The 24,244-nt window shown below is 35.5% G+C and overlaps 1 protein-coding gene and 1 long non-coding RNA gene across 4 annotated transcripts; both read right to left on the bottom strand.

Moving 5' to 3' along the window:
* Positions 1–13,238: 13,238 nt before the first annotated feature.
* On the bottom strand, positions 13,239–18,896 carry LOC144562387 (uncharacterized). 3 transcript variants are annotated; one of them, XR_013514071.1, is made up of 3 exons: positions 18,872–18,896; positions 14,329–14,405; positions 13,239–13,463 (listed from the first exon to the last, which is right to left on the bottom strand). It is a non-coding gene; the product is annotated as an uncharacterized LOC144562387 (long non-coding RNA). The 3 variants fall into 3 exon arrangements; XR_013514069.1 differs by lacking the exon at positions 18,872–18,896 and adding an exon at positions 15,432–15,833; XR_013514070.1 differs by lacking the exon at positions 18,872–18,896 and adding an exon at positions 15,065–15,089.
* A 226-nt stretch (positions 18,897–19,122) lies between these two features.
* On the bottom strand, positions 19,123–21,712 carry LOC144561413 (uncharacterized). The gene is made up of 3 exons (XM_078310376.1): positions 21,586–21,712; positions 19,191–20,720; positions 19,123–19,137 (listed from the first exon to the last, which is right to left on the bottom strand). The coding sequence occupies exons 2-3, from the start codon at positions 20,220–20,222 to the stop codon at positions 19,123–19,125; spliced, it is 1,047 nt and encodes a 348-aa protein (XP_078166502.1). The 5' UTR covers positions 20,223–20,720; positions 21,586–21,712.
* Between the last annotated feature and the right edge of the window lie 2,532 nt (positions 21,713–24,244).

The raw sequence follows: 24,244 nt of genomic DNA, 5'->3' as shown, positions 1-24,244 counted from the left end.
ACAACAAGTTATAACAAGCATGTTTTACATTTTCAAAGTCCAAATTGTCGATCCAAACTGTTAGATGTGATCGCTACAATAAAATGTGCTTGGAGATCAAATTTTACATTTTTTTTGGAATTTTTTTACTATTTATTAAGATGGGTACAAAATTCAATGGTATAAATTTGACTAGTTTTTGTACCTATCTTAATAAATAGTAAAAAAAATTCTAAAAAAAATGTAAAATTTGGTCTCCAAGCACATTTTATTATAGAGATCACATCTAACGGTTTGGATCGACGATTTGGATTTTAAAAATGTAGAAAATGTTTGTTGTAACTTGATCCCTCATCATGTCATACATACATATATATATATATATATAGGACTTGGCTACGGTGATATGGGTAGCTAAGAGGCCTCCCGTGCTACGGCTCAATATTCGACTTTTCAAAATCCTAACGGTCGATCCGAACCGTTCATCTTGTTATCCATATTAATATGTGTTTGGAGACCAAATTTTACATTTTTTGGAAATTGTTTACTATTTTTTTAGATTTATTGAAAATCGTTGTTTTTCAGACAAATCTGGACCATAAAAAACAGCAATATTCAATAAATCTAAAAAAATAGTAAACAATTTCCAAAAAATATAAAATTTGGTCTCCAAACACATTAATATGGAGAACAAGATGAATGGTTCGGATCGACCGTTAGGATTTTGAAAAGTCGAATATTGAGCCGTAGCACGGGAGGCCTCTTAGCTACCCATAGCATATTAGCCAAATCATATATATATATATATTTATATATATATATATATGAGGAGGGATCAAGTTACAACATTTTTTGAGTTACAACAAGCATTTTCTACATTTTCAAACTCCAAATCGTCGATCCAAACCGTCAATCCAAACCGGTTAAATATGGATTAAACATCTAACGGTTCGGATCAGTTGTTTGGACTTTCAAAATAAAAATACGGCGTGAAGTAGAAACGCGTTTTACTTCGCAACTCACCGTAGCCCATCTCTCTCTCTCTCTATATATAGGACCATCAGCTAATTATAGCCTAACAACTTAACACTAGTATTTTGTCCGTACTTTGTTACTAATTGAAAATTTAAAGAAAAAAAAATACAACAAATAGAAGCAAATTAGGTTAAATATTTTCATCTTTAACGGTATTTGTTTTTTTTTATAATTTTATTTCTTGTGTAATGAGATGAACTATTTCGTCTTTACTTCTCTGTTAAATAGGAAGGCAATTAATATTTTAGTGAATAATGTTAATTACTTTCTTATTTTGTTGTCATTAATAACATAAAAAAAAAAAAATGTTATAAATTAAATGATTTTATGACAACATTCATATGAAGAAATTGTAAAGAGAAAATCAGTGTAGCAAGTGTTCACAAAATTAAATTCAGACTTCAATACAATATAAACCAATTAATATATTGCAACATAAAATTACAGGCATAATTTTTTTCATCTTAACAGTTTAAAATCCAGTGAATATAAACACAGTTGTTGAAGGATCATGACACTTACGTACTTAATATAAGAGAAAGATATAATGCTTTCTAGAGAGTGACCCTGGTACTAATTAAATAAAATACTCTCGGCCAAGTTAAAATTTTCAGTCCATTTGAAATACAGAAAATTTGTTTTAAATTTGCCGAAAATTTTTAAATTTAACATATCTAAAAAATAAATGAACAGAAAAATCACAAATTCTGTAAAATTCAATATTCACTGCGGACATAACTTCATGTTAAGTCACACATAATTCATTACACAGAAATATTATTCGGGGCAAGTTCAAATTTGGTATCACAATTTTTATGTATACAAAACTTCAAAGAATTGATTTACTTCACACGCACTACATGCATATTTTTTTTTTGAAAAAAAAAATGCATATTAAGACCTTGTTTATTAATTATGACATGATATTCTCGTAAAATCATTAAAATTTACGGTTACATTCTTAATATATTCTAATACGTGGCAGAACATTATTTAAAGTTAGAATTTATACATTAAATTTGTGCATACAAAATTATTAGAATTAATTTACTGCAAATTACGGACATATTTAAATGTTTTTTTCATTTAATTATTGCATCATATATATCTTCCTAAAAGTGCATATTAATTTAGATTCTCTTTATTCAATTGTCGAATCATATTGAGAATTTTTTATTCATAGAAATTAATAAAAAAATTAGATAGAGAAATAGAAAGAATACTGTTCTTACACTCATAGAAAGATCAGACTCATTGATTCTAATCCAAAGTTTGGATCGGGATCAATGCCTCTGATCCAAACAAATTTGAATTTTAAATCAGAGACATTGATCCTGATCCAAACTTTGGATCAGAACCAATGAATCCAATCTTTCTACGAGTGCAAGAACAAAGGATTTGTATCATCCTAGATACCTAACTCAACACAATTGAAAATGACGGCCCAGATTTAATTTCATCCAGTTCTTACTCGGAATGACTGAGAGGACAGTATTATTTGTGTTTTGAGATTCGTGGCAAGTTAAAAAGAACAATTTTGGACCATCCGATTCAATTGTACTCGGTTCAGTAAACCGAGATCGAGTATGCGAATTCCGTACTTTTTTTATTTCTTTATCTAATATTTTATTAATTTCTATGAATAAAAACTTCTCCATCATACTCCATATGTTTTCAGAAAATGACCTGACAGTTACATCTGACTTGTAATGTGAAATAAGTTACTTGGGCTACCATACAAGTAAGTACCTTGTGCCACCGCACCCGATGCTTGACTTTAGCTACCATACAAGTACCTTATGCCACCGCACATTTATCTCATTCAGTAAACCAGTTTCTTACCTTATGCCACCTCACATTTATCTCATTCATGATATTGATAACATGACATATCTGACTCATTGTAAATCTATATTATCCAAATGAGTTTTGGCAAAAACAATCGCTAACGGACTTTCTAAATAACTGTTAATCATATTTTATAAATTAAGATTTCTAAATTTTTAAACCCGATTTTTTTATTTATATCCAAAAAATAAATCAAATTACAAAAAATAACCACTTCGGCATGGAATTTCGAAAACTACCCAATCCGGTTACTCAGTAACCGGATTTTTTTTTTCCGGTTACCCAATTCCCGGATTAGTGAAATGGGTCCGGTTAATGGTTAACCGGAAATGAGCCAAAAGTTTGGTATGTTATATGTCCAGTTAATGGTGCACCGGTTTTTTTTTTTTTTTTTTTTAAAAAAACAGAATTTTTTTTTGTATTAAAATATTAGAAATGTTGAATATATTTATTTGAAAATAGATGGAATTCAATATAATTTGATTTATTAGAAAGACTGCAACAAATAACCCGGATCAATATTTTTCAGGTCGGATTTTTCGCGGCTGTAAGAAAAATTAATATATTTCTTTATGTGTAATTGGAAAAAAATAAAAATGCTTAGATTCCGAGTTATTGATCCCGGTTCAAAAGTCACTTCTAGGTAATCCAGAAAATATTATGATCTTTCTAGTCCGGGTTATTTGTTGCAGTCTTTCTAATAAATCAAATTATATTGTATTCCATCTATTTTCAAAGAAATATATTCAACATTTCTAATATTTTAATACAAAAAATAAAAAAAATTCTGTTTTAAAAAAAAAAACACACAAAACCGGTGCACCATTAACCGGACATATAGCATACCAAACATTTTGCTCATTTCCAGTTAACCAATAACCGGACCCATTTCACTAATCCGGGAATTGGGTAACCGAAAAAAAAAATCCAGTTACTGGGTAACCAGATTGGGTAGTTTTCGAAATTCCATGCCGAAGTGGTTATTTTTTGTAATTTGATTTATTTTTTGAATATAAATAAAAAAATCGGTTTTTAAACTCTCACATCTCTGAAATTAATTTTAGAGTCTCTATTAAGTCACATTAGCAATAAATAAATAAAAAATTTGAATTAATCATTTAATCAGTATGGAGTTTATAAACAGTTTCTTAATAATAAAAAATTTCATGCATAGTTTCTAAATAAGAAACTTTTCCACATCTCTAAAACTAAATTAGAAACTGTCACATCAAATTAGAAAATATAATAGTTTTAAAAATGCAGATGCTCTTATTAATCGTCTCTTTACTCTCAAAGTAGTGACCAAACTGTCACCAACAGATTTGTCAGAGAGTTGTTTGTGAATGAAACCGATTAATTGACTAATTTGTTTGATTAGTTGTTTTGTTTTCTGTTTAAATGACCCGATTAAGCTTTTGTTTTTTATTTATACGGCTAATTAGTAAGTTATTATTATTGTTTTTTTTTTCTGTATTCATATTTTTCTTCTAAAAAAATATTTTTCTATATTTATCTGTTATATATAATATATTTTATCTTGTTTATCTTAATATCTTTTAAATGACAATTTAGTGAAACTTTATTATTAACATGGAAACTAAGTTACAATAATTAACTTTATTTAATAAGTTTGATGGGTTAAATTAATTATTTTATGAGTACATGTAAACTTTAATGAAAATGCAAAATTATCAGCAAAATTTCGATTAATCAGTTACATACCGAATTATTTGATTTCTTTCATCTATTGGGTCCTTCCAGGTAGGCGCGAATTCTCCCAATTTGATTGAGGAGACTTCTTTTTACATTTTCATTGAAGAAAATATTTGCACGCCTCCATTACTTTTTGGGAGGCCTATGCCCCTATACAACACGACTCTATTCCGTTTTTGACCGGTATGGAATGAACTTATAATCTGATGATCAAGTCGGAACGCATACCGTTATTTACATCATTGATCCAAATTGGTGGCCTACTGAATATTTTATTAATAGGGTGCAGATTTAACATAGCATATTTGACTTCAACCAGCCTGAGGTCATCAGATATATTTTTTGTTCAACTGCATGTACTGCTATAAAAGGAAACTAATATATCAGCCAATTTTTTAATTTTTGTTAATTCTATCTGTATTGCCCTTGCTGTAATAGGAAGCTAACCTAATAAATCAGAGAATCTTTAAAATTAGAAAGTGATATAATTAACGAGACCACCAAACATTTATTACTTGAGAAAGAAAGTTTCATTAATAATCTGATCCAGCTCTGTAATTAAGAGAAAATAAATTTCCAGGTTTTTTTTTTTTTTTTTGGAATATCTCAAAGACATCAAGGTGCAAAATTCATAACTAGCACAATTTTAAAAGAAATCTAAGGACAAAACATGTGAGTAGGGGTGTTCATCGGTTCGGTTTGATTAAAACTGAAATAAAATTGGCAAACTAAAATTTTATTCGGTTTTCCAAAATAGAACCAAACCAACCGAATTAAACTTATCAACCGATTAAAACCGAACCAAAATAAATTTTGGTTCGTTCGGTTTAGCCGAACAAAACCAGAAGAAGATAGATTAAAGATTAAAGAAGGTTCTGTATCTGTTTTGTATTGAACAATTTTTAATACATCGATGTGTTTATATAGCTGAACTAGAAATGAAATTACACTATTGTAAAATTAATCCATAGTATGCTACTGGTAAACTATTGGTTCCATGGTGCCTTAAGCATGATGAGCTGCTGACAGGAGACATCTTCTGAAGAAGACTTTGGAGATGGGTTATGAAAGCTCGCCATTTGTCTTGAACCAGAGGTGTCCATTTCAGTAAATCAATTCAGAACAGTAGTCAATTAAGTCATAAATCAATTCAGAACAGTAGTCAATTAAGTCATAAATCAATTCAGAACAGTAGTCAATTAAGACAAAGGAATCAATTAAAACATTGGTCAATTTCACGGTACCAACTACCAATAACATAAATCTGTTCAAGTCAAGGCCATACACAATAAAGAGCACAAAATAGAACCAACCCTAGAATTAGAATAATTATAGAAATCCCTTCACCCGTTCATTCATTTATTCCCGCACTCTCTCTCTCAATATTAGCTTTCTTAATTATCATTTATCTTCTCATTATTCCGCTAATAATTTTCATTTATCCCCGCATTAAATTGTACTATTCTTTAATAACAATCTCCGCATTAATTACACTGTCATCTAATAACAATCTCCGCATTAATTATACTGTCATTTAATAAAAATTCCCGCTAATAAATGCTTATCTATTTATTGATGTTCAAGAAAATATTTATCATTGTTTTTAATATACATATGTTTTACTGAAAATTGTAATTATGTCTGTAAAATATTTATCCATGTAACATAAAATATTTATCATTATGTCTGAGAAGTATTTATTATTGATATTTTACTTCTCAATTAAAACAATGGTCGGGTCAATTTTACGGTACCAATTAAGACATAAATCAATTCAGAAGAGTAGCCAATTAAGACAAAGGAATCAATAAAAACAGTGGTTAATTTCACGGTACCAACTACCAAGAACAAATCTGTTCTTCAAATCAATGTCATACACAGCAAAGAAAGAAAATTGAGTATGACCCATAGCTCTCATACACAACTACCAAGAAGGATACCATACTCAATGGCTCTCCTGAAAGAAAGAAAATCTGTTTTTATTAACATTTGTTCTTCAATTTGCGAGTTGTACTTAAAATTGAGTAATTCAAGATTTTCATTTTTTTTTTTTTGAACGGAACTGTCAATTCATCAATATCTATTTATTAAACAAAAAATACAAGGAAAAAAAATAAAAAATAGAAAATTTGTTGACTCCAATACTTGATATTAACTATTTTCAAGTATCGATTTTTTTTAAATGTTTAATATAAAAATGTTTTGAGTTCGATAGAAGAAATTATTTGATATTAATTATTCAAGTATTGGTTTTTTTTTAAATGAATAATATAATAATGTTTGACTTCGATAGAAGAAATTATTTGACTTCTAAGTATCGAAAATTTGTGTTCGTTACTGTTCATGTCATACTGTAAGTCTAGTCGAAATAATTTAAAAGTAAAGACATTTAAAAAAAAAAATTTGAGAAAAAACTAACACTGTAATAGTTTCATTATTATTATTTATTTAATTTTTTTAATTGAAAGCTGATAGGCGATATTTCATTAATCAGGACAAAACCAGTTTCATTATTATTTGACCTCACGCCCCTTGGACCACTAGTTTCATTATAGTTTTCAGTAATGAAGACATTATTAATATTATATTATTCTTTTCGAAGGTCAATATTATATTATTCTTAAAAAGTGGAATAGAGAGAAATGTAAAGTATTAAATAGAGAATAAGTCTTTATTTTATGAGTTAACAATATTATTTTCCAGAAAATCATATGTTTAAAATTCAATTGAAGAATCTCTCGCGCGTGAATATATATTTAAAATGAACATTCTTGATCCCATTCCACCTAAATAAATAAATAAAGTAATAATTACTAACCATCCCCTTAAAATTATGCCAAAAGATCGACAGCGTTTATGTGTACGGAAGCATACATATATATTTTTATTTTTTTAATTTTGATGATGAGGGCAATCTTTCTATGCATATAAGAACAAGATTGGTCATGTCATATATAAAGAAAAAACAATTAAAAGGTGAGATACTTTGTTCAAAGATATGGTGAGGCTGGGTTCGTTCTGTGCTTTGAGTCATATTTTCATTTTCAAAATTCAAATAGCCGATTCAAATCGCTCAATATTATTATCATATAAAAATATACTTGAAGACCAAATTTTATATTTTTGGAGAATTTTTAATTTTTTTGGAGACAATTAGTAAATCACTTGATTTAAAAATTATGAACCATCTGAAAGTAGTGATTTTCTACCTACCAAAAAAAAATAAAAAAAAATCCAAATAATATAAAATTGGGTCTTCAAGTATATTTTCATATTATAATAATGTTGAGCGGTTCGGATCAACTATTTGAACTTTGAAGATAGAGATATAAATCCTATGTTGCATGGATATGAGTACGGGTATCGTATCGGATACGGCGATACGACAATTTTAAAAAATCAAGGATACGATACGCCTATTTTATATATTATATTTTATTTATATTACTAACTCAACATTTATATTATATAAATTAAACATAAAAAATTATGGATATGGTAAGATAAAATAGTTCAAATATGTATTAAATACAGATGCTACTATGATTTAACAACAAATGGAGAGTGATGTGGTGGTAAAGGGCTTTGGTGGTTATGCTGCACAATCAGGGTTCAATTCTTGCTACTGAAAACATAATTTTGTCTCAACAATGGGTGTATGCGCGGTGTATATGGTGTATGCGGTCCACGGTCCAATTTTGCAAAAGTGTCGCTGGTGCAGCTGTATCCTGACCGTATCTGATATGTATTGGTGTCGTTTCAGATGTGTATCGGTATCATGTAGCTACTGGAAACATAATTTTGTCTCAACAATGGTGTATGCGCGGTGTATATGGTGTATGTGGTCCACAGTCCAATTTTGCACGAGTGTCGCTGGTGCAGCCGTATCTTGACTGTATTTGGACGTGTCAGATGACGTATCCGATATGTATTGGTGTCGTATCAGATGTATATCAGTATCTGATACGTGTCCAACATGAATACAAAGTCCAATGTAGAGTATCCTAGTAACATAGTAATACTCGCATTGCAAAATACCATAGCCTCACTCCGTAGATATTTAACTGGATCTTCTGATTTACACCTGTCACAATATTATATCAACATGCATGTCTATTTATTCTTCCTTGGACCCCTAGTTTTATATTGTTTTCACAAATAAATAAAATATTATTATATTTTATTCTTAAAAGTGGAATAGAGAGAAAAATAAAGTATTAATAAATAAAGAAATTATTATTATATTTTTTCTTAAAAGTGGAATAGAGAGAAAAATGAAGTATTAAATAGAGAATTAGTCTTTATTTTAAGAGTTTGCAATATTATTTATTTTTTTTGCAAAAAATCATATGTTTATAATTTGATTGAAGAATCTCTCGTGATTATTTAAAAATAAAATTATTGATCCTATTCCACCTAAATAAATAAATAAATAAAAAAGTACTAACCCTCCCATAAAAACAAAATTGGTCATGTTATATAAAAAAAAGGCAATTAAAAAGGAGAGATATTTTCTTTGTAGATGTTTGAATCTTCTGACTTACACTCACACATGTCACAACTTCTCCTAAATCTCTCTTCAATTCAACTAATTAGAAATTACATCAACAAAAAGAAACATATTGTGTAATCAGCTCTCCTTCGAAAATGAGGCTTGATCTTTGATTTTAGTACTCTTAATTTTAAGAGAAAGATGGCATTACCTCAAGAAAGCAAGCAATAAAAAAAAATGGTTGGATCATTCCAAAGCTACAAAGCATCCATTATATTTCTACCTACTTCCGAACCTTTCGGCCTCCTTTCGTAATCGTCTGATGTAGACAGTAGACTGGTTATTATTCCCTTTCTTATGTTAACTACAGTGCTGTAAAAATCGGCCGTTTAGGCCGACCGTCATAGATTTTTTTGACAAATTGGCGGATTATTTCCGATTATAATTGATTATTCCCGATTATTTCTGATTAATTGCTTGGCGGTATCCTGTCTGTCCGACGAGCGCATACCATTATTTACAACATTGGTTTTTAGTAGTATTTTACTGTAATTATTTTATTGTGCAGTAAAATCGTAATTAAGTTTGTGCTCTAAGTTTATGATTTTTCTGGGATGGTTCGAATTCTATATTATGTTTTTTTTTCTAACAACAAAATTTGCTACAACATGCACTGATACTAGGGCTGTACAAAATTGCTCAAACTCGTAACTCGTTCATAATTCGCTTGCTAATTGCTTATTTTAACTCGCTCATTTACAATTCGAGTCAGTTCCAACTTGAGTTGGCTGACTCGTTTAATAAATGTGCTGAATTTGAGCATGCCCCAACTTGCTCATTAACAACTCAAGTTACACAAAATTCGTCATAGTAAATCTTATGCCCTTCTAAATGACTCTTAAGTTGTTATTTGGATTGTATGTTTTGTTAGTTATCTTATTAATTATATTTGAATTGTCCGTATTTAGATAAACTGTCACACCCCGCGGCTACGGGTCGCAACAGTCCCCCGCCGTAAGCATACAACGCCGTGTATGCTTACAAGGCAATTAACAATTCAAACAAAACAACAAGTAATATAAAGCAAGTTTCTAATATATGATCAGAGTACACAGTCTGATCAGAATATAATACAACAAAAGTATCTCATCCGGATACCAACCATGAGGCCTATCCTAAAACTATACAACAAAATATATCTAGGGTCATAAGATGGTAAACTACTAAGGCCTACTACTCGCGTGCCTCTCCGGAATCAGTCGCACCAGTACCTGTAAAATAGCCCGAAGGGTGGGGGTGAGAATAAATTCTCAGTGCGAATTTGCCACAGTTTAGACTATTGGACTTGCAATCAAACTCTATATTCAACAATGAAACCCAAACCAAAACAGTTCAAACAGATATATATATTCATAAATAACAGAATGCCAATGCTCGACAATAATTAATCAGATAAATCACAGTTAACGGAATTTCCAAGATGAATTTCAAACACAATAGATATTTTGGCTTAACTCGACTCATTAGGGCTTGTAGCAACTACAGATGTTCTTTCGAGCTGGACCCTTTATCAAACCCACATCTGTAGGGTTACTGACACCTACAGATGGCCAACCGAGCTGGACCCTTTATCTGACACCCATCTGTAATCGCTTGGCTTAACCGTTTATTAAGGTCTGGTTCAAGTCACATAAACAAAATTCTCTTTAGAATCATTTCCAATATTCGCAATATTCAATTGACCGTCCAAATGCATTAACACGTAGGAGAATGCCACCGAGCCATAGACGTTACACACTAGTCACCCACGATTCCAATTCACACATCATAACATAATCACCCTCCCTCGTCCCAACCGGTACTGGGAAACATTGAGGGCCGTTCACCTAAGGCCATTAGGATCCTGAGAATCAAAGTCAGCATACAGCCCGACTTTGCAAATTCATTGGATCAAAGTGCTTAACTTCGTAAATCCATTCACATACATATCAAATCAAATCGTGGTGACTTTCAATCAAATCAGATCATAATAGATCGACACAACCTACAACCATACCAGCATGCAAATCACTCAAGTCACATCAATTCGGGTTTAATTTGATTGGGCTATGCAAATGCTTTACACAATTCAATGATGCAATCAATAATATTTAATATGACAAACGAATACACAGTTTAATTCCTGAAAATAAAATATCAAACAAGTCCAAGAATCCCGCACCTGGTTACGACGAGCGTACCTCTTAGTTAAGTATCGGACGTCTCGAATTGCCTCGCAACGTCTTGCTCGATCGAGCCTACACCTATATTACACGTATACTAGGTTTAACCTTGGTTCATAATCGAGGAGTTTACTCGAGTTGTATTAGGGCTTATATATTCCTTAACCAATTTCTATGCTTTGGTACCGATTCTTTTCATTCCTCTTTTCTCACTAAAAATCTCACACCTTTATATCTAGGTCCTCTGCCATATCTAATTTCACTTTGGTAACACTTCATTTACCGGTTCACTATTTTGGTTCCCGTATCAATTCGATTTACCGAGTGGTTAACCCTAATTTGGTCAAAACCTCAAATTAGCCGTTAAATGTTCTATTAACTCAAGATCAAGAGGTAACCCTACCGATTACAAGTCTAATCGGTTGGATTAAACTAATCAATTCACGATTATGCCCAATTTCAGTTTTGGCACAAAACCCTAGAAATCAAAATCTAAAATCGAGCTGAAATCGGGAAGGAATCGGCAAATAAACGGTCAAAGAAGCTCAAGGAGCTAGTCTACAAGCAATTCGAACACAAATCTCGGGTTTAAAATGAAAACCCGAGAAATCGAGAAAATTCGAGATTTAGAGAGAAACGGGAAGAGAAAAGAATACCGAATAGGAGAGCTAGGAGAGATCCACGGGCACTTACTCGGTTCCAGCTTCGATTTCTCGCAACAATCGGGGGTTAGAGAGGAAAGGGAAGCTCTCTCACTCTTTTTCTTCTCTCTTGGCGAAAATCACAAAATAATGGGGAAAGGGGCGGAGGGGAAGAGAGAGAAAGAAAGAAATTTTGGGCTTTTATGAAAGGATATCCTGAGTGCGGACACACTCAATTCAGTGCGGGTCGGTCACCCGCACTCAGCACTTAGAACAGATTTTCAGCAGTTGAAAATATACAGAAATATACACGAGTGCAGACGCACTCATTTTCAGTGCGGGTCGATCACCCGCACTCAACACTTAGCATAATTTTGACAGCTTGAAAAACACAGAAAAGAATACTCCAGTGCGGACGCACTCAGTCCAGTGCGGACGCACTCAGTCCAGTGCGGACGCACTCAGTACTTAGTCAAATTTTCATGAAAACGGCATTGAACAAGGGAAATGTCTGAGCGTAATGAGGACGCACTCAATTTCAATGCGGGTCGGTCACCCGCACTCAGTACTTAGACGGATTTTGGAAAGAAATTCAATCAACACAGAAGAATACTCCAGTGCGAACGCACTCAATCCAGTGCGGACGCACTGAGAGAAAATTCAGAAAACAACTAAGGAAAACAGAATCCAGTGCGGGTCAGTCACTCGCACTCACCACCAGTGCAGACGCACTGGACCTATAAAGGTTCAGAACTTCGAAATTCCGACGCGGTTTCGAGTCATACTTAATTTACTTATTTAGGGGAACCTTAATTAAGGTTTAACTTCCATTTTGTTAGCACGATTTTTGATTCTTGCCTTTAAATCATTAAAAATTAATTGTAAAAGTTTCGTAACGTAACATAAACTCTTACTAAGCCATTTGAATTATTTGTATTTAGATAAATTCTTACTAGTATATAACTATAACTAAGAAAATTGACTTATCAAACGAGTTATGAGCCAACTCAAGTGGATAATGAGTTGAACTTAAGTTAACTCACTCATTAACTAAATAAACTAAGCACTAGTAAGAGATAACTTACTCAAATTCGGCTCATCTAGGTGGTGTTTGGTTGTGGACTAACGCTAAGGAGGCTTAAATTGGTTATTCCAACTTAGGCCGATCTAAATTATTCATGTTTGGTTAAGGCTTAATGTCACACCCCGCGGCCCAACGAGGCGCGACAGGTGCTTCTGCCGTAGACATACGGTTGCCTGTATGCCTACAAGGCAATTACGATATAATAGGAAATAAAAACACAAACAAACAACCAAACAAACAAATAACATAAATCCCAGCTGGTCAGGTAATATCATACAAACCCGTATCTCGATGGATACGCATCACAAAATGACATAGAGACTATATATATACACAATCAAAACATAACTATATACATAATCTCTAATGTCAAAATACCAGACAGTCTAAGCAGCGGTGAAACCAGGCCTACCGACCTCGTGCCTCTCTCGGATCTGCCGAACCGGAACCTGAAAAATTAACCCAAAAAGGGGATGAGAAATAAATTCTCAGTGCGATAAATTTGCCACATTTCGTTCCTGGACTTGCAATCACAGATTATATTCAAAAATAAAACACAAATAAAGCTCAGATCAGTTTATAATAATATATAAACATGAACGCATAAACCCGACATCAATTAGCCAAATAAAATCACAAATCAGGATTTGTCAAAATGGAATTCAATCACACAATATTTGGTTTAACTCGAGCTCAAAATATCTGGTAATAACTACAGATGTTCCACCAAACTGGAACTCATTTCGTTCCCACTCATCTGTAGTTACAGGCTTAACCGTTTAAGTAAAAGTCTGGTTCCATTTCATATTCGGAAAATCCATTTAAATCCAATTGAACGTCCAAACGCATTACCCCCTGGGTAATGCCTCCGATACACAAGTCACCCATAACCAAAATCATAATACAGAGTCACTTACCCCTCGTCCCAACCGGTACTGGGAACTGCCGAGGGCCAGACGATCTAAAGCTTTAGAACACTGGGCGTCAAAGTCCATGCATAGACTTTGACAAATCCGGATTCACCCCCTGGGTAACGTCGCCACGATGGGAGACAATAATACCATATCCACCAACCGATGGTGATATAAATCACGGTGACTTTTAATTCCAAATCAGATCATTCAGATCCATACAATAATAACCATACCAGCATGCATATCAATCAGATAAAACAATTCGAGTTCCAATTATTTGGGCAATGCAATGCATATGCAACACAATTCGATAATGCAATTTAATGAATAATCAACATGTCAATTGAAACACAGTTTAATTCTGAATATAAACTATCAAACAAGTCCAGAAACCCCGCACCTGAGTATATAGCGCACTCGTCTAAGGCTCAGGCGTCTCGACTGATCCCGAGATCCGATGTCTCGTAGAATTACCACCTATTTATGCATTTATATTCGATTAAAACATTCGATTGGTAACCCATAGGTTAAACACGGTTTAGGGTTCGTATTCAGGTCCTAATGGTATAGGTTTAGGTCATGGTTCAACCAATTAGGGCTTATTAAATACACATTTAAAGCCAAACTGGGTGTATTGCGGCCCGTAGTCAATCTGTTGCGGCCCGTGATCATAGCACAATTCAAATCGTGCTTTGGGTTGAGTTCTTGCGGCCCGGATTAAAACTATTGCGGTTCGACATGGTTAATTCTTATTACGTACTATCGGTTCAAATGGTATATTCACATCTAGATTATCAAGAACAAACACCATTACCATGAATGCAAATGGCATTAAACCCTAATTCCAAAACTCAATTCAAACGGATGATTTAATCAAATAACATGAATTGAGATGTTCAAACGATTATAACTCGATATATTCAGACCCAAATGGTGCATAATCCATGAAATTTAGCAAGTTTACACATCCCAAACCCTAATTCACCATTTCCAAATCTCACAAGTAAAATCGAACACAATTGAAACCAAATATCGAGTTATACCAATTCAATCAAACTTTAATTCGAATTTTCAACGAAATACCACAATCCAATCAAATTAGGGTTTTCAAAAGATTACAAGGAATGAAAATAAACCAAATTGACGCTTTAGAATTGATCAACGATCGTCTATTCAGTTCGAATATCCGATTTCCGACAATTCCGACCAGATTCCACGCTCGATTTCTCTCTTTCCCTCTCTTTCCCTTTTTTTTGGTTCGGCACCCTAATTCTCTCTTACGTAACTTAGACGGTAAATAATGAAAGGAAAGATTAAGAAGAAAGGTTTTAATTAATATTTGGAATTTTTGCAAATTAGCCCTCCAAGTTTGTAAATATTGCATAACTTTAAAATGTTTACAATTAGGCCCTTTTTCATATATTTTTATTTACGCAAAGATCATAATGTGACATTTCTCCCCCCCTTAAAATGAAGTTCAGTCCACTGAACTTGATTTCGTACCTTAATTGTCGAATAACTCCGGATATTTTTCTCGGATGCTCTCCTCGAGCTCCCACGTCGCTTCCTTATCGGAATGGCGTCCCCATTTTACCAACACGAGCCGGATCACTTTGCTTCGTAGCCGTTGCTCTTTTCGATCCAATATCCGCATTGGTTCCTCTTGATAGGTCAGATCGTCTTGCATGTGTAAATCAGAATGGTCAATACAATGTGACGGATCTCGCACATATCTGCGCAGCTGTGATACATGAAACACCGGATGAACCCGGTCCAGCGCTGGTGGTAGCGCAAGCTCGTATGCTACCGGCCCAACTCGTCGCAAAATCTGAAACGGCCCAATATAACGAGGACTTAGCTTACCCGAAACACCAAATCTGTGTACACCTCTGACAGGTGAAACTCGAAGCCATACGTGATCACTTTCTTGGAATTCCAACGGCCTTCGATGAATATCCGCGTATTTCCTTTGTCTTTCTTGAGCCGACTCAGAACCATTTTCGTTTTCTCAGCAATTTCTTCTAACATTTGCGGCCCTGTAGGTGGATATGTACCCGCTGGTCCCCACCACAGCGGAGTACGGCACTGTTGCCCTGTCAGCGCCTCTTGCGGTGACATACCAATACTCGAGTGATAACTGTTGTTATATGCGAACTCCACCAGATACAGGTGATCAACCCACGAACCTTGTAAACTTAGCGCGCAGGATCGCAACATGTCTTCCAATGTTTGGATAGTGCGTTCGGACTGACCGTCAGTCTGAGGATGATGCGCTGTACTGAAATGCAATTTAGTACCCATTGTCTCTTGAAAGCTTTTCCAGAAATGAGAAGTAAATCGAGGATCTCGGTCCGAAATAATACTGCGCGAGCAACCGTGGTACTTGAATTGATATTTCAAGAATAAGTCCGCTAATTCTTGCCCCGATGTCTCAATTCGAAGCGGAATGAAATGAGCTATTTTCGTCAGCCGGTCCACAATAACCCAAATAGTGTTATATCTACCAACGGTTCTCGGAAATCCGGATACAAAATCCATTGTGATCGACTCAAATTTCCTCATAGGTATTTCCAGCGGTCTTAATAATCCCGCTTTTCTCCGCCGATCTGCCTTAACTTGCTGACATATCTGACATTTTTCAATGTACCTTTGCACGTCTTGCTTCATTTTCGGCCACCAGAAATATTTCTTCAAATCTTGGTACATTTTTACTTCTCCCGGGTGAATAGCGTAACCCGAGTCGTGCGCCTCCGATAAAATCAGATCTTTCAATTCAGATTCATTTGGTACACAAATGCGGTCGTGAAACCGCAAGATATCATCTCCTTGAACTTTAAACGGAGAATCAGCATTTGCCTCGTAGTGCAGTTTAAATTTCTGACATCTTGGATTATTCTGTTGCGCTGCACGAATCTATTCGTGTAATTCCGATCGGATCTCAACCGCTGCTAGCACCACCGACGCAATTGCAGTTGCGCTAGTCCCAATCTCACTTCTATTATACTTAGATACAACTTCCAACGATAATTCGCGTGATGCGCCAACATGAATTTCCAATCTGCGCATTTCCTCAAGAAGATGCGCTTCACTTGTAATTACCGACGCCAGGTTTACCTGACTCTTTCTGCTTAACGCATCTGCTACACTGTTCGCTTTTCCTGCGTGATACTGGATATCCAAATCGTAGTCTTTCATCAATTCCAACCACCTTCTTTGCCTCAAATTCAATTCTTTTTGCGTGAAGATGTATTTCAGACTTTGATGATCGGTAAATATACGGCATCTCATGCCATACAGATAATGCCGCCAAATCTTCAGCGCAAATATCACCGCCGCTAACTCCAAATCATGAGTCGGGTAGTTTTGCTCGTGCGGTCGCAATTGCCGAGATGCATAGGTAATTACATGATCATCTTGCATCAATACGCAACCCAACCCTGATCGAGATGCATCGGTGTAAACCGTATACTCTTTATCAGCAGTCGGCATAGCAAGAATCGGCGCGGATACCAGCCGACTCTTTAATTCCTCAAAACTTTTATCTTGCGCGGTACCCCAATCGAATTTCACGCCTTTATGCAACAATTTTGTAAGTGGCGCAGCTAACCGCGAAAACCCGAGTACAAATCTCCTGTAGTACTCGGCTAACCCCAGAAAGCTGCGAATTTCAGTAACTGTCTCCGGCCTCTTCCATTCAGTAACAACCCGAATCTTTTCGGGATCCACCGCTAACCCTTGTCCCGAAACAACATGCCCCAGAAAAGTAACTTCATTCAACCAAAACTCACATTTCGAAAACTTTGCAAATAACTGATGTTCGCGCAATCTTTGCAAAACAATTCTAAGATGTACCTCATGTTCTTCTCGGGAGCGCGAATACACCAATATATCATCAATGAAAACCACAACTGTCGAATCCAATAAATCGTGAAACACGCGGTGCATCAAATCCATGAACGCTGTCGGTGCGTTCGTCAGCCCAAACGGCATAACAAGGTATTCATAATGCCCGTACCTTGTACGGAATGCTGTTTTGTCCACGTCGCTCGGCCGAATCCTCAACTGGTGATACCCTGTTCTCAGATCAATCTTTGAATATATCGAAGATCCCTGCAACTGATCAAACAGATCATCAATCCGAGGTAACGGATATTTATTTTTCACTGTTACCTTATTCAGCTCGCGGTAATCAATGCATAACCGCAATGTTCCATCTTCCTTCTTGACAAACAGCACTGGCGCGCCCCACGGCGACGTGCTGGGTCTGATAAATCCATTCTCCAACATGTCTTCCAACTGCGCCTTAAGTTCTTTCAGTTCTGCCGGTGCCATTCGATACGGTGCCTTTGAAATCGGTGTTGTGCCCGGTACCAGTTCGATACCGAACTCCACTTCTCGCTCAGGTGGCAACCCCACAATCTCTTCCGGAAATACATCCACAAATTATGAAACCACCGGTATAGTGCTGATCTCTGGAACTGCCGCAGCCGCATAAACCACAGCTGCCAGATAAGCTGTACACCCTGTTTCTAATAAATGTCTCACTTCTACAGCAGAAACACACGGTGTTAGTTCCCCCATTTCTCTACATTTCAAAATACACGACATACCTCTTGAATTCGCAAAATGAATCCGTCGATGCGGACAGTCAATGGTTGCCGCGTGCTTCGTCAACCAATCCATTCCCAGCAATACATCATACCCCATAATATCCATAACCAACAAATCAGCCTCGAATTCCCTTCCGTCTACTTTAATATTTCGGTTTCGGCATATAGTAATTTCTCGATCAGTTGAACCAAATGGGGTTTGGACGTTTAAAACTTGGTTACTCGTCTCAATTGGCCAACTACACTTTTCTACGAACACCCTCGACACAACAGAATGACTGCACCCCGTATCAATCAAACAATACGCATCATGATCAGATATAGAGAGTATACCTGTCATGACATCGGTCTGGCCACCTCCCTGCGCAGTTGCAGCGTTGCGCGAAGTTCCAGCGATGTTAAGCGCATGCGCCGCCGCCCTGCCGTCGTTCCTGCCGGCACTGCCGGCACTGCCAGCGCCGCTAACCCTGCCGATGCTACCAGCGCTGCTAGCCCTGCTAGCGTTAGCCCCGCTAGCTTGAAATGCGCCACGTCCGCGCCACGTCCGCGCGCCGCGCCCAACGCTAGCCGACCCTCCCGCGCTACTAGCGCCTTGCATCCTCATAAGCGCATTCGGGCATTCCCTCGCCCAATGTCCCACGCTACCACACACGAAACAAGTGCTAGTCTTGCGCCTACACTCAACCTCATCGTGCGCTTGGTTGCACGATCGGCACCATTGCGAAGGCATCACCGGTTTAAAACCCGGCATAAAGGTCTGTCTGAATGGGGGTCTCGGCGCCATATTCGGCCGAGGGGGTCTAGCAACTGATGGTCCTCCCCTCGACTTCGACACTTGCCTGCTCTGATCTTCTCGCTGTTTCACATTTCTTTCAGCCACTTGCGTCTTTCTCCTCTTACCATGCATTTCAACCTGTTCAGCGTGATCCATCATTGCTTGTAACTCTGTCGCCATTGGAGTATCCACGATCATAGAAATATGCCCATCCAACCCATCCAAGTATTGCCTATTATACCTTTCCACATCATTTCTTATATCCGTAGCATAGCGCGACAAGGCCAGAAATTCACTATTGTATTCCACCACCGGACGCCCATCTTGCCTTAACTCCAAAAATTTTCTCCGCAGCGCTTCACGCTGTATATTGCTCAGAAACCTCCTATTAAACTGCTGTTCGAACCATTCCCAAAGAATCCTCGCTTCATCCCCGTCATAATTGCGTCGGACCCCGTCCCACCAGAATCTAGCATCACTCTCCAACTGCTGCTCAACTAACTCCACTTTATCTTCCTCGGGGGCACGGCATAAATTCAGCTTTGCATTTATCTGCGCCAGCCATTCTTCAGCTGCCGCATACCCGCCGGTTCCATCATAACGCGGCGGATTCAAGCGCAGAAATGCATCATATAACCTTCTGAAATCTTCGGGTGCCCCACCGTGAGCCACCGGTGCGGCATCCCGCATCTGTGCTTGACGACCTCTCTCATAGGCCGTAATTAACCGGTCATCCAAGTCCCGGTCTCTACCCGGCGCTCTACCAGCTCCTCCAGCGCCACCAGCCCCTCCAGCACCTCCAGCACCAGCTGGACCAGCCCCAGCCTGATCCACAACTGGCTCGATAACTATTTCCGGATTAGGTTCGGGATTCCTCCGAGGTCTGCCTCTACCTCGGTGTGTTTCCATTTTCTGAATAAACAAAGTTAGTTTATAACATTCTATATTCCTTATTTATCATATGAAATTCGTATAGTCGTGCCGGCCCCAATTAATGCGCATACCACTCTCGTATCCAAACAAGTCTGGTTCAGGTTCTAAACCATGCTCTGATACCACCCGGGGAAGACCTGTCACACCCCGCGGCCCAACGAGGCGCGACAGGTGCTTCTGCCGTAGACATACGGTTGCCCGTATGCCTACAAGGCAATTACGATATAATAGGAAATAAAAACACAAACAAACAACCAAACAAACAAATAACATAAATCCCAGCTGGTCAGGTAATATCATACAAACCCGTATCTCGATGGATACGCATCACAAAATGACATAGAGACTATATATATACACAATCAAAACATAACTATATACATAATCTCTAATGTCAAAATACCAGACAGTCTAAGCAGCGGTGAAACCAGGCCTACCGACCTCGTGCCTCTCTCGGATCTGCCGAACCGGAACCTGAAAAATTAACCCAAAAAGGGGATGAGAAATAAATTCTCAGTGCGATAAATTTGCCACATTTCGTTCCTGGACTTGCAATCACAGATTATATTCAAAAATAAAACACAAATAAAGCTCAGATCAGTTTATAATAATATATAAACATGAACGCATAAACCCGACATCAATTAGCCAAATGAAATCACAAATCAGGATTTGTCAAAATGGAATTCAATCACACAATATTTGGTTTAACTCGAGCTCAAAATATCTGGTAGTAACTACAGATGTTCCACCAAACTGGAACTCATTTCGCTCCCACTCATCTGTAGTTACAGGCTTAACCGTTTAAGTAAAAGTCTGGTTCCATTTCATATTCGGAAAATCCATTTAAATCCAATGGAACGTCCAAACGCATTACCCCCTGGGTAATGCCTCCGATACACAAGTCACCCATAACCAAAATCATAATACAGAGTCACTTACCCCTCGTCCCAACCGGTACTGGGAACTGCCGAGGGCCAGACGATCTAAAGCTTTAGAACACTGGGCGTCAAAGTCCATGCATAGACTTTGACAAATCCGGATTCACCCCCTGGGTAACGTCGCCACGATGGGAGACAATAATACCATATCCACCAACCGATGGTGATATAAATCACGGTGACTTTTAATTCCAAATCAGATCATTCAGATCCATACAATAATAACCATACCAGCATGCATATCAATCAGATAAAACAATTCGAGTTCCAATTATTTGGGCAATGCAATGCATATGCAACACAATTCGATAATGCAATTTAATGAATAATCAACATGTCAATTGAAACACAGTTTAATTCTGAATATAAACTATCAAACAAGTCCAGAAACCCCGCACCTGAGTATATAGCGCACTCGTCTAAGGCTCAGGCGTCTCGACTGATCCCGAGATCCGATGTCTCGTAGAATTACCACCTATTTATGCATTTAGATTCGATTAAAACATTCGATTGGTAACCCATAGGTTAAACACGGTTTAGGGTTCGTATTCAGGTCCTAATGGTATAGGTTTAGGTCATGGTTCAACCAATTAAGGCTTATTAAATACACATTTAAAGCCAAACTGGGTGTATTGCGGCCCGTAGTCAATCTGTTGCGGCCCGTGATCATAGCACAATTCAAATCGTGCTTTGGGTTGAGTTCTTGCGGCCCGGAGTAAAACTATTGCGGTTCGACATGGTTAATTCTTATTACGTACTATCGGTTCAAATGGTATATTCACATCTAGATTATCAAGAACAAACACCATTACCATGAATGCAAATGGCATTAAACCCTAATTCCAAAACTCAATTCAAACGGATGATTTAATCAAATAACATGAATTGAGATGTTCAAACGATTATAACTCGATATATTCATACCCAAATGGTGCATAATCCATGAAATTTAGCAAGTTTACACATCCCAAACCCTAATTCACCATTTCCAAATCTCACAAGTAAAATTGAACACAATTGAAACCAAATATCGAGTTATACCAATTCAATCAAACTTTAATTCGAATTTTCAACGAAATACCACAATCCAATCAAATTAGGGTTTTCAAAAGATTACAAGGAATGAAAATATACCAAATTGACGCTTTAGAATTGATCAACGATCGTCTATTCAGTTCGAATCTCCGATTTCCGACAATTCCGACCAGATTCCACGCTCGATTTCTCTCTTTCCCTCTCTTTCCCTTTTTTTTGGTTCGGCACCCTAATTCTCTCTTACGTAACTTAGACGGTAAATAATGAAAGGAAAGATTAAGAAGAAAGGTTTTAATTAATATTTGGAATTTTTGCAAATTAGCCCTCCAAGTTTGTAAATATTGCATAACTTTAAAATGTTTACAATTAGGCCCTTTTTCATATATTTTTATTTACGCAAAGATCATAATGTGACACTTAAAGTTAAATTATAGCTTAAAGTATTCATTGTTTGGTTAGAGTTGGTGGAGAACTAAAGTTTTGAAAGCTTAAATTGGTTAATTATTTATAATAAGATATTAATTATATAATATTTATATATTAATAATAACTATAATATATTATATTATTATTATAAAATTTATTTAATATATTAATAATATAAAATATTAATTATATAATTATATATTAATAATAATTAATAATAAAGTACTAATTATATAATTATAAATTAATAATAATTATTAATAAAAAGATACTAATTATATAATATTATTAAAATAATTATTTAATTTATTAACAATATAAAATATTAATTATATAATTAGAATAACACATGTTCCTGATAACCAGTGTTCTAAATAGCGCGCTATAGCGTTTTTGGACCCTAAACGCTAAGCTATGCATAATAACACGCTATTTGAGCTACGGACGCTATAGCGGTAATAGCGGTCCGCTATAGCGCATAGCGTATAGCGCAAATAGCGCATAGCGTATAGCGCAAATAGCGCCCGCTTTGCAACATTTGCTGTTTTTTTTCAATTTATATGAGCTTTAAAATAAATAAATGGTGAAGATATTTTTTAATTTTGATGAATATTACATTATATCAAATTCAGGTCCGCTATAATAATTTTTTTCATTTTGATCTTGGTTTTTTTTTAACTGATGATAAATCAAATAAATAATTGTTAAATTTTGGAAATTTTAGGGACTAACAAGAATTTCTTCAAGGATCATCTGTTTATTTTACTAGAAGTATGATTTTGTTTTTCTTTTCAATTTCTAGGTTAGTTTGAAATTTAAATAGAAAAAAGATAAATTATGTTATGATGTTGAAGATATTTTAAATAGAAAAAGATCGATAGTTTATGATATTAGTATTACTATAGATATTTTGAGTCGCAATTTGGACTTTGTATTGGTTCAATATGAATATTATAATTTTTTAATCAATTTGATATTATTTATTGTTCTATGAGACTAAATAATGTTGATATTTAATACAAATATATAATATAATTTTTATAAAAAAAAAAAAACACTATTTGGGATAGCTTTCTCTATAGTGTCGCTATTCGCTATAGCTTTTTTTAGATGCTCTCCGCTATGACGCGATAAACGCTATTTAGAACCTTGCTGATAACACATGTTATAGAATTAGGATAACACGTGTTTTTTATTTAGGATGGAGCCAAAACTTTATAATATAGAAATGGATCAAATTATATTTATTATTATCTTTGATCTCTCTTGCAAAATTTATGTTGTAAAATTTAAGTATCATGGATATAATTAATAGACACATCGTTTTTTAAAATTTTCATTCAAAAATAAAAGTGAAGTTTTCATAATATTTTTTCAACTGTTTTTGTATGTATAAAAAGTGATAAGTTTGGACATCTATGCCATAAAATAAAATTTATATGCTTTGGTCTATAAAGAAGTAATATAATAAGAAATAACTTTATATATCAATAAAGAATCATAGACCTAAATTAATTTTAAAATGATGATAATAGAACATCAATGTATTTACTTAAAAATGATGATTTATCCTGCCACTTTCTACAAAAAAAAAAA

This window comes from Carex rostrata, chromosome 11, assembly GCF_964058835.1.
Source record: "Carex rostrata chromosome 11, lpCarRost1.2, whole genome shotgun sequence".
NCBI classification, from domain to species: Eukaryota; Viridiplantae; Streptophyta; class Magnoliopsida; order Poales; family Cyperaceae; genus Carex; species Carex rostrata.
The sequence above is the reverse complement of the archived record's forward strand: the minus strand, read 5'-3'. Positions and strand labels throughout refer to the sequence as shown.

Bases quoted from the DNA above. Each gene is read 5' to 3' on its own strand.
- LOC144561413 (XM_078310376.1), bottom strand. From the start codon at position 20,222: ATGGAAACACACCGAGGTAGAGGCAGACCTCGGAGGAATCCCGAACCT.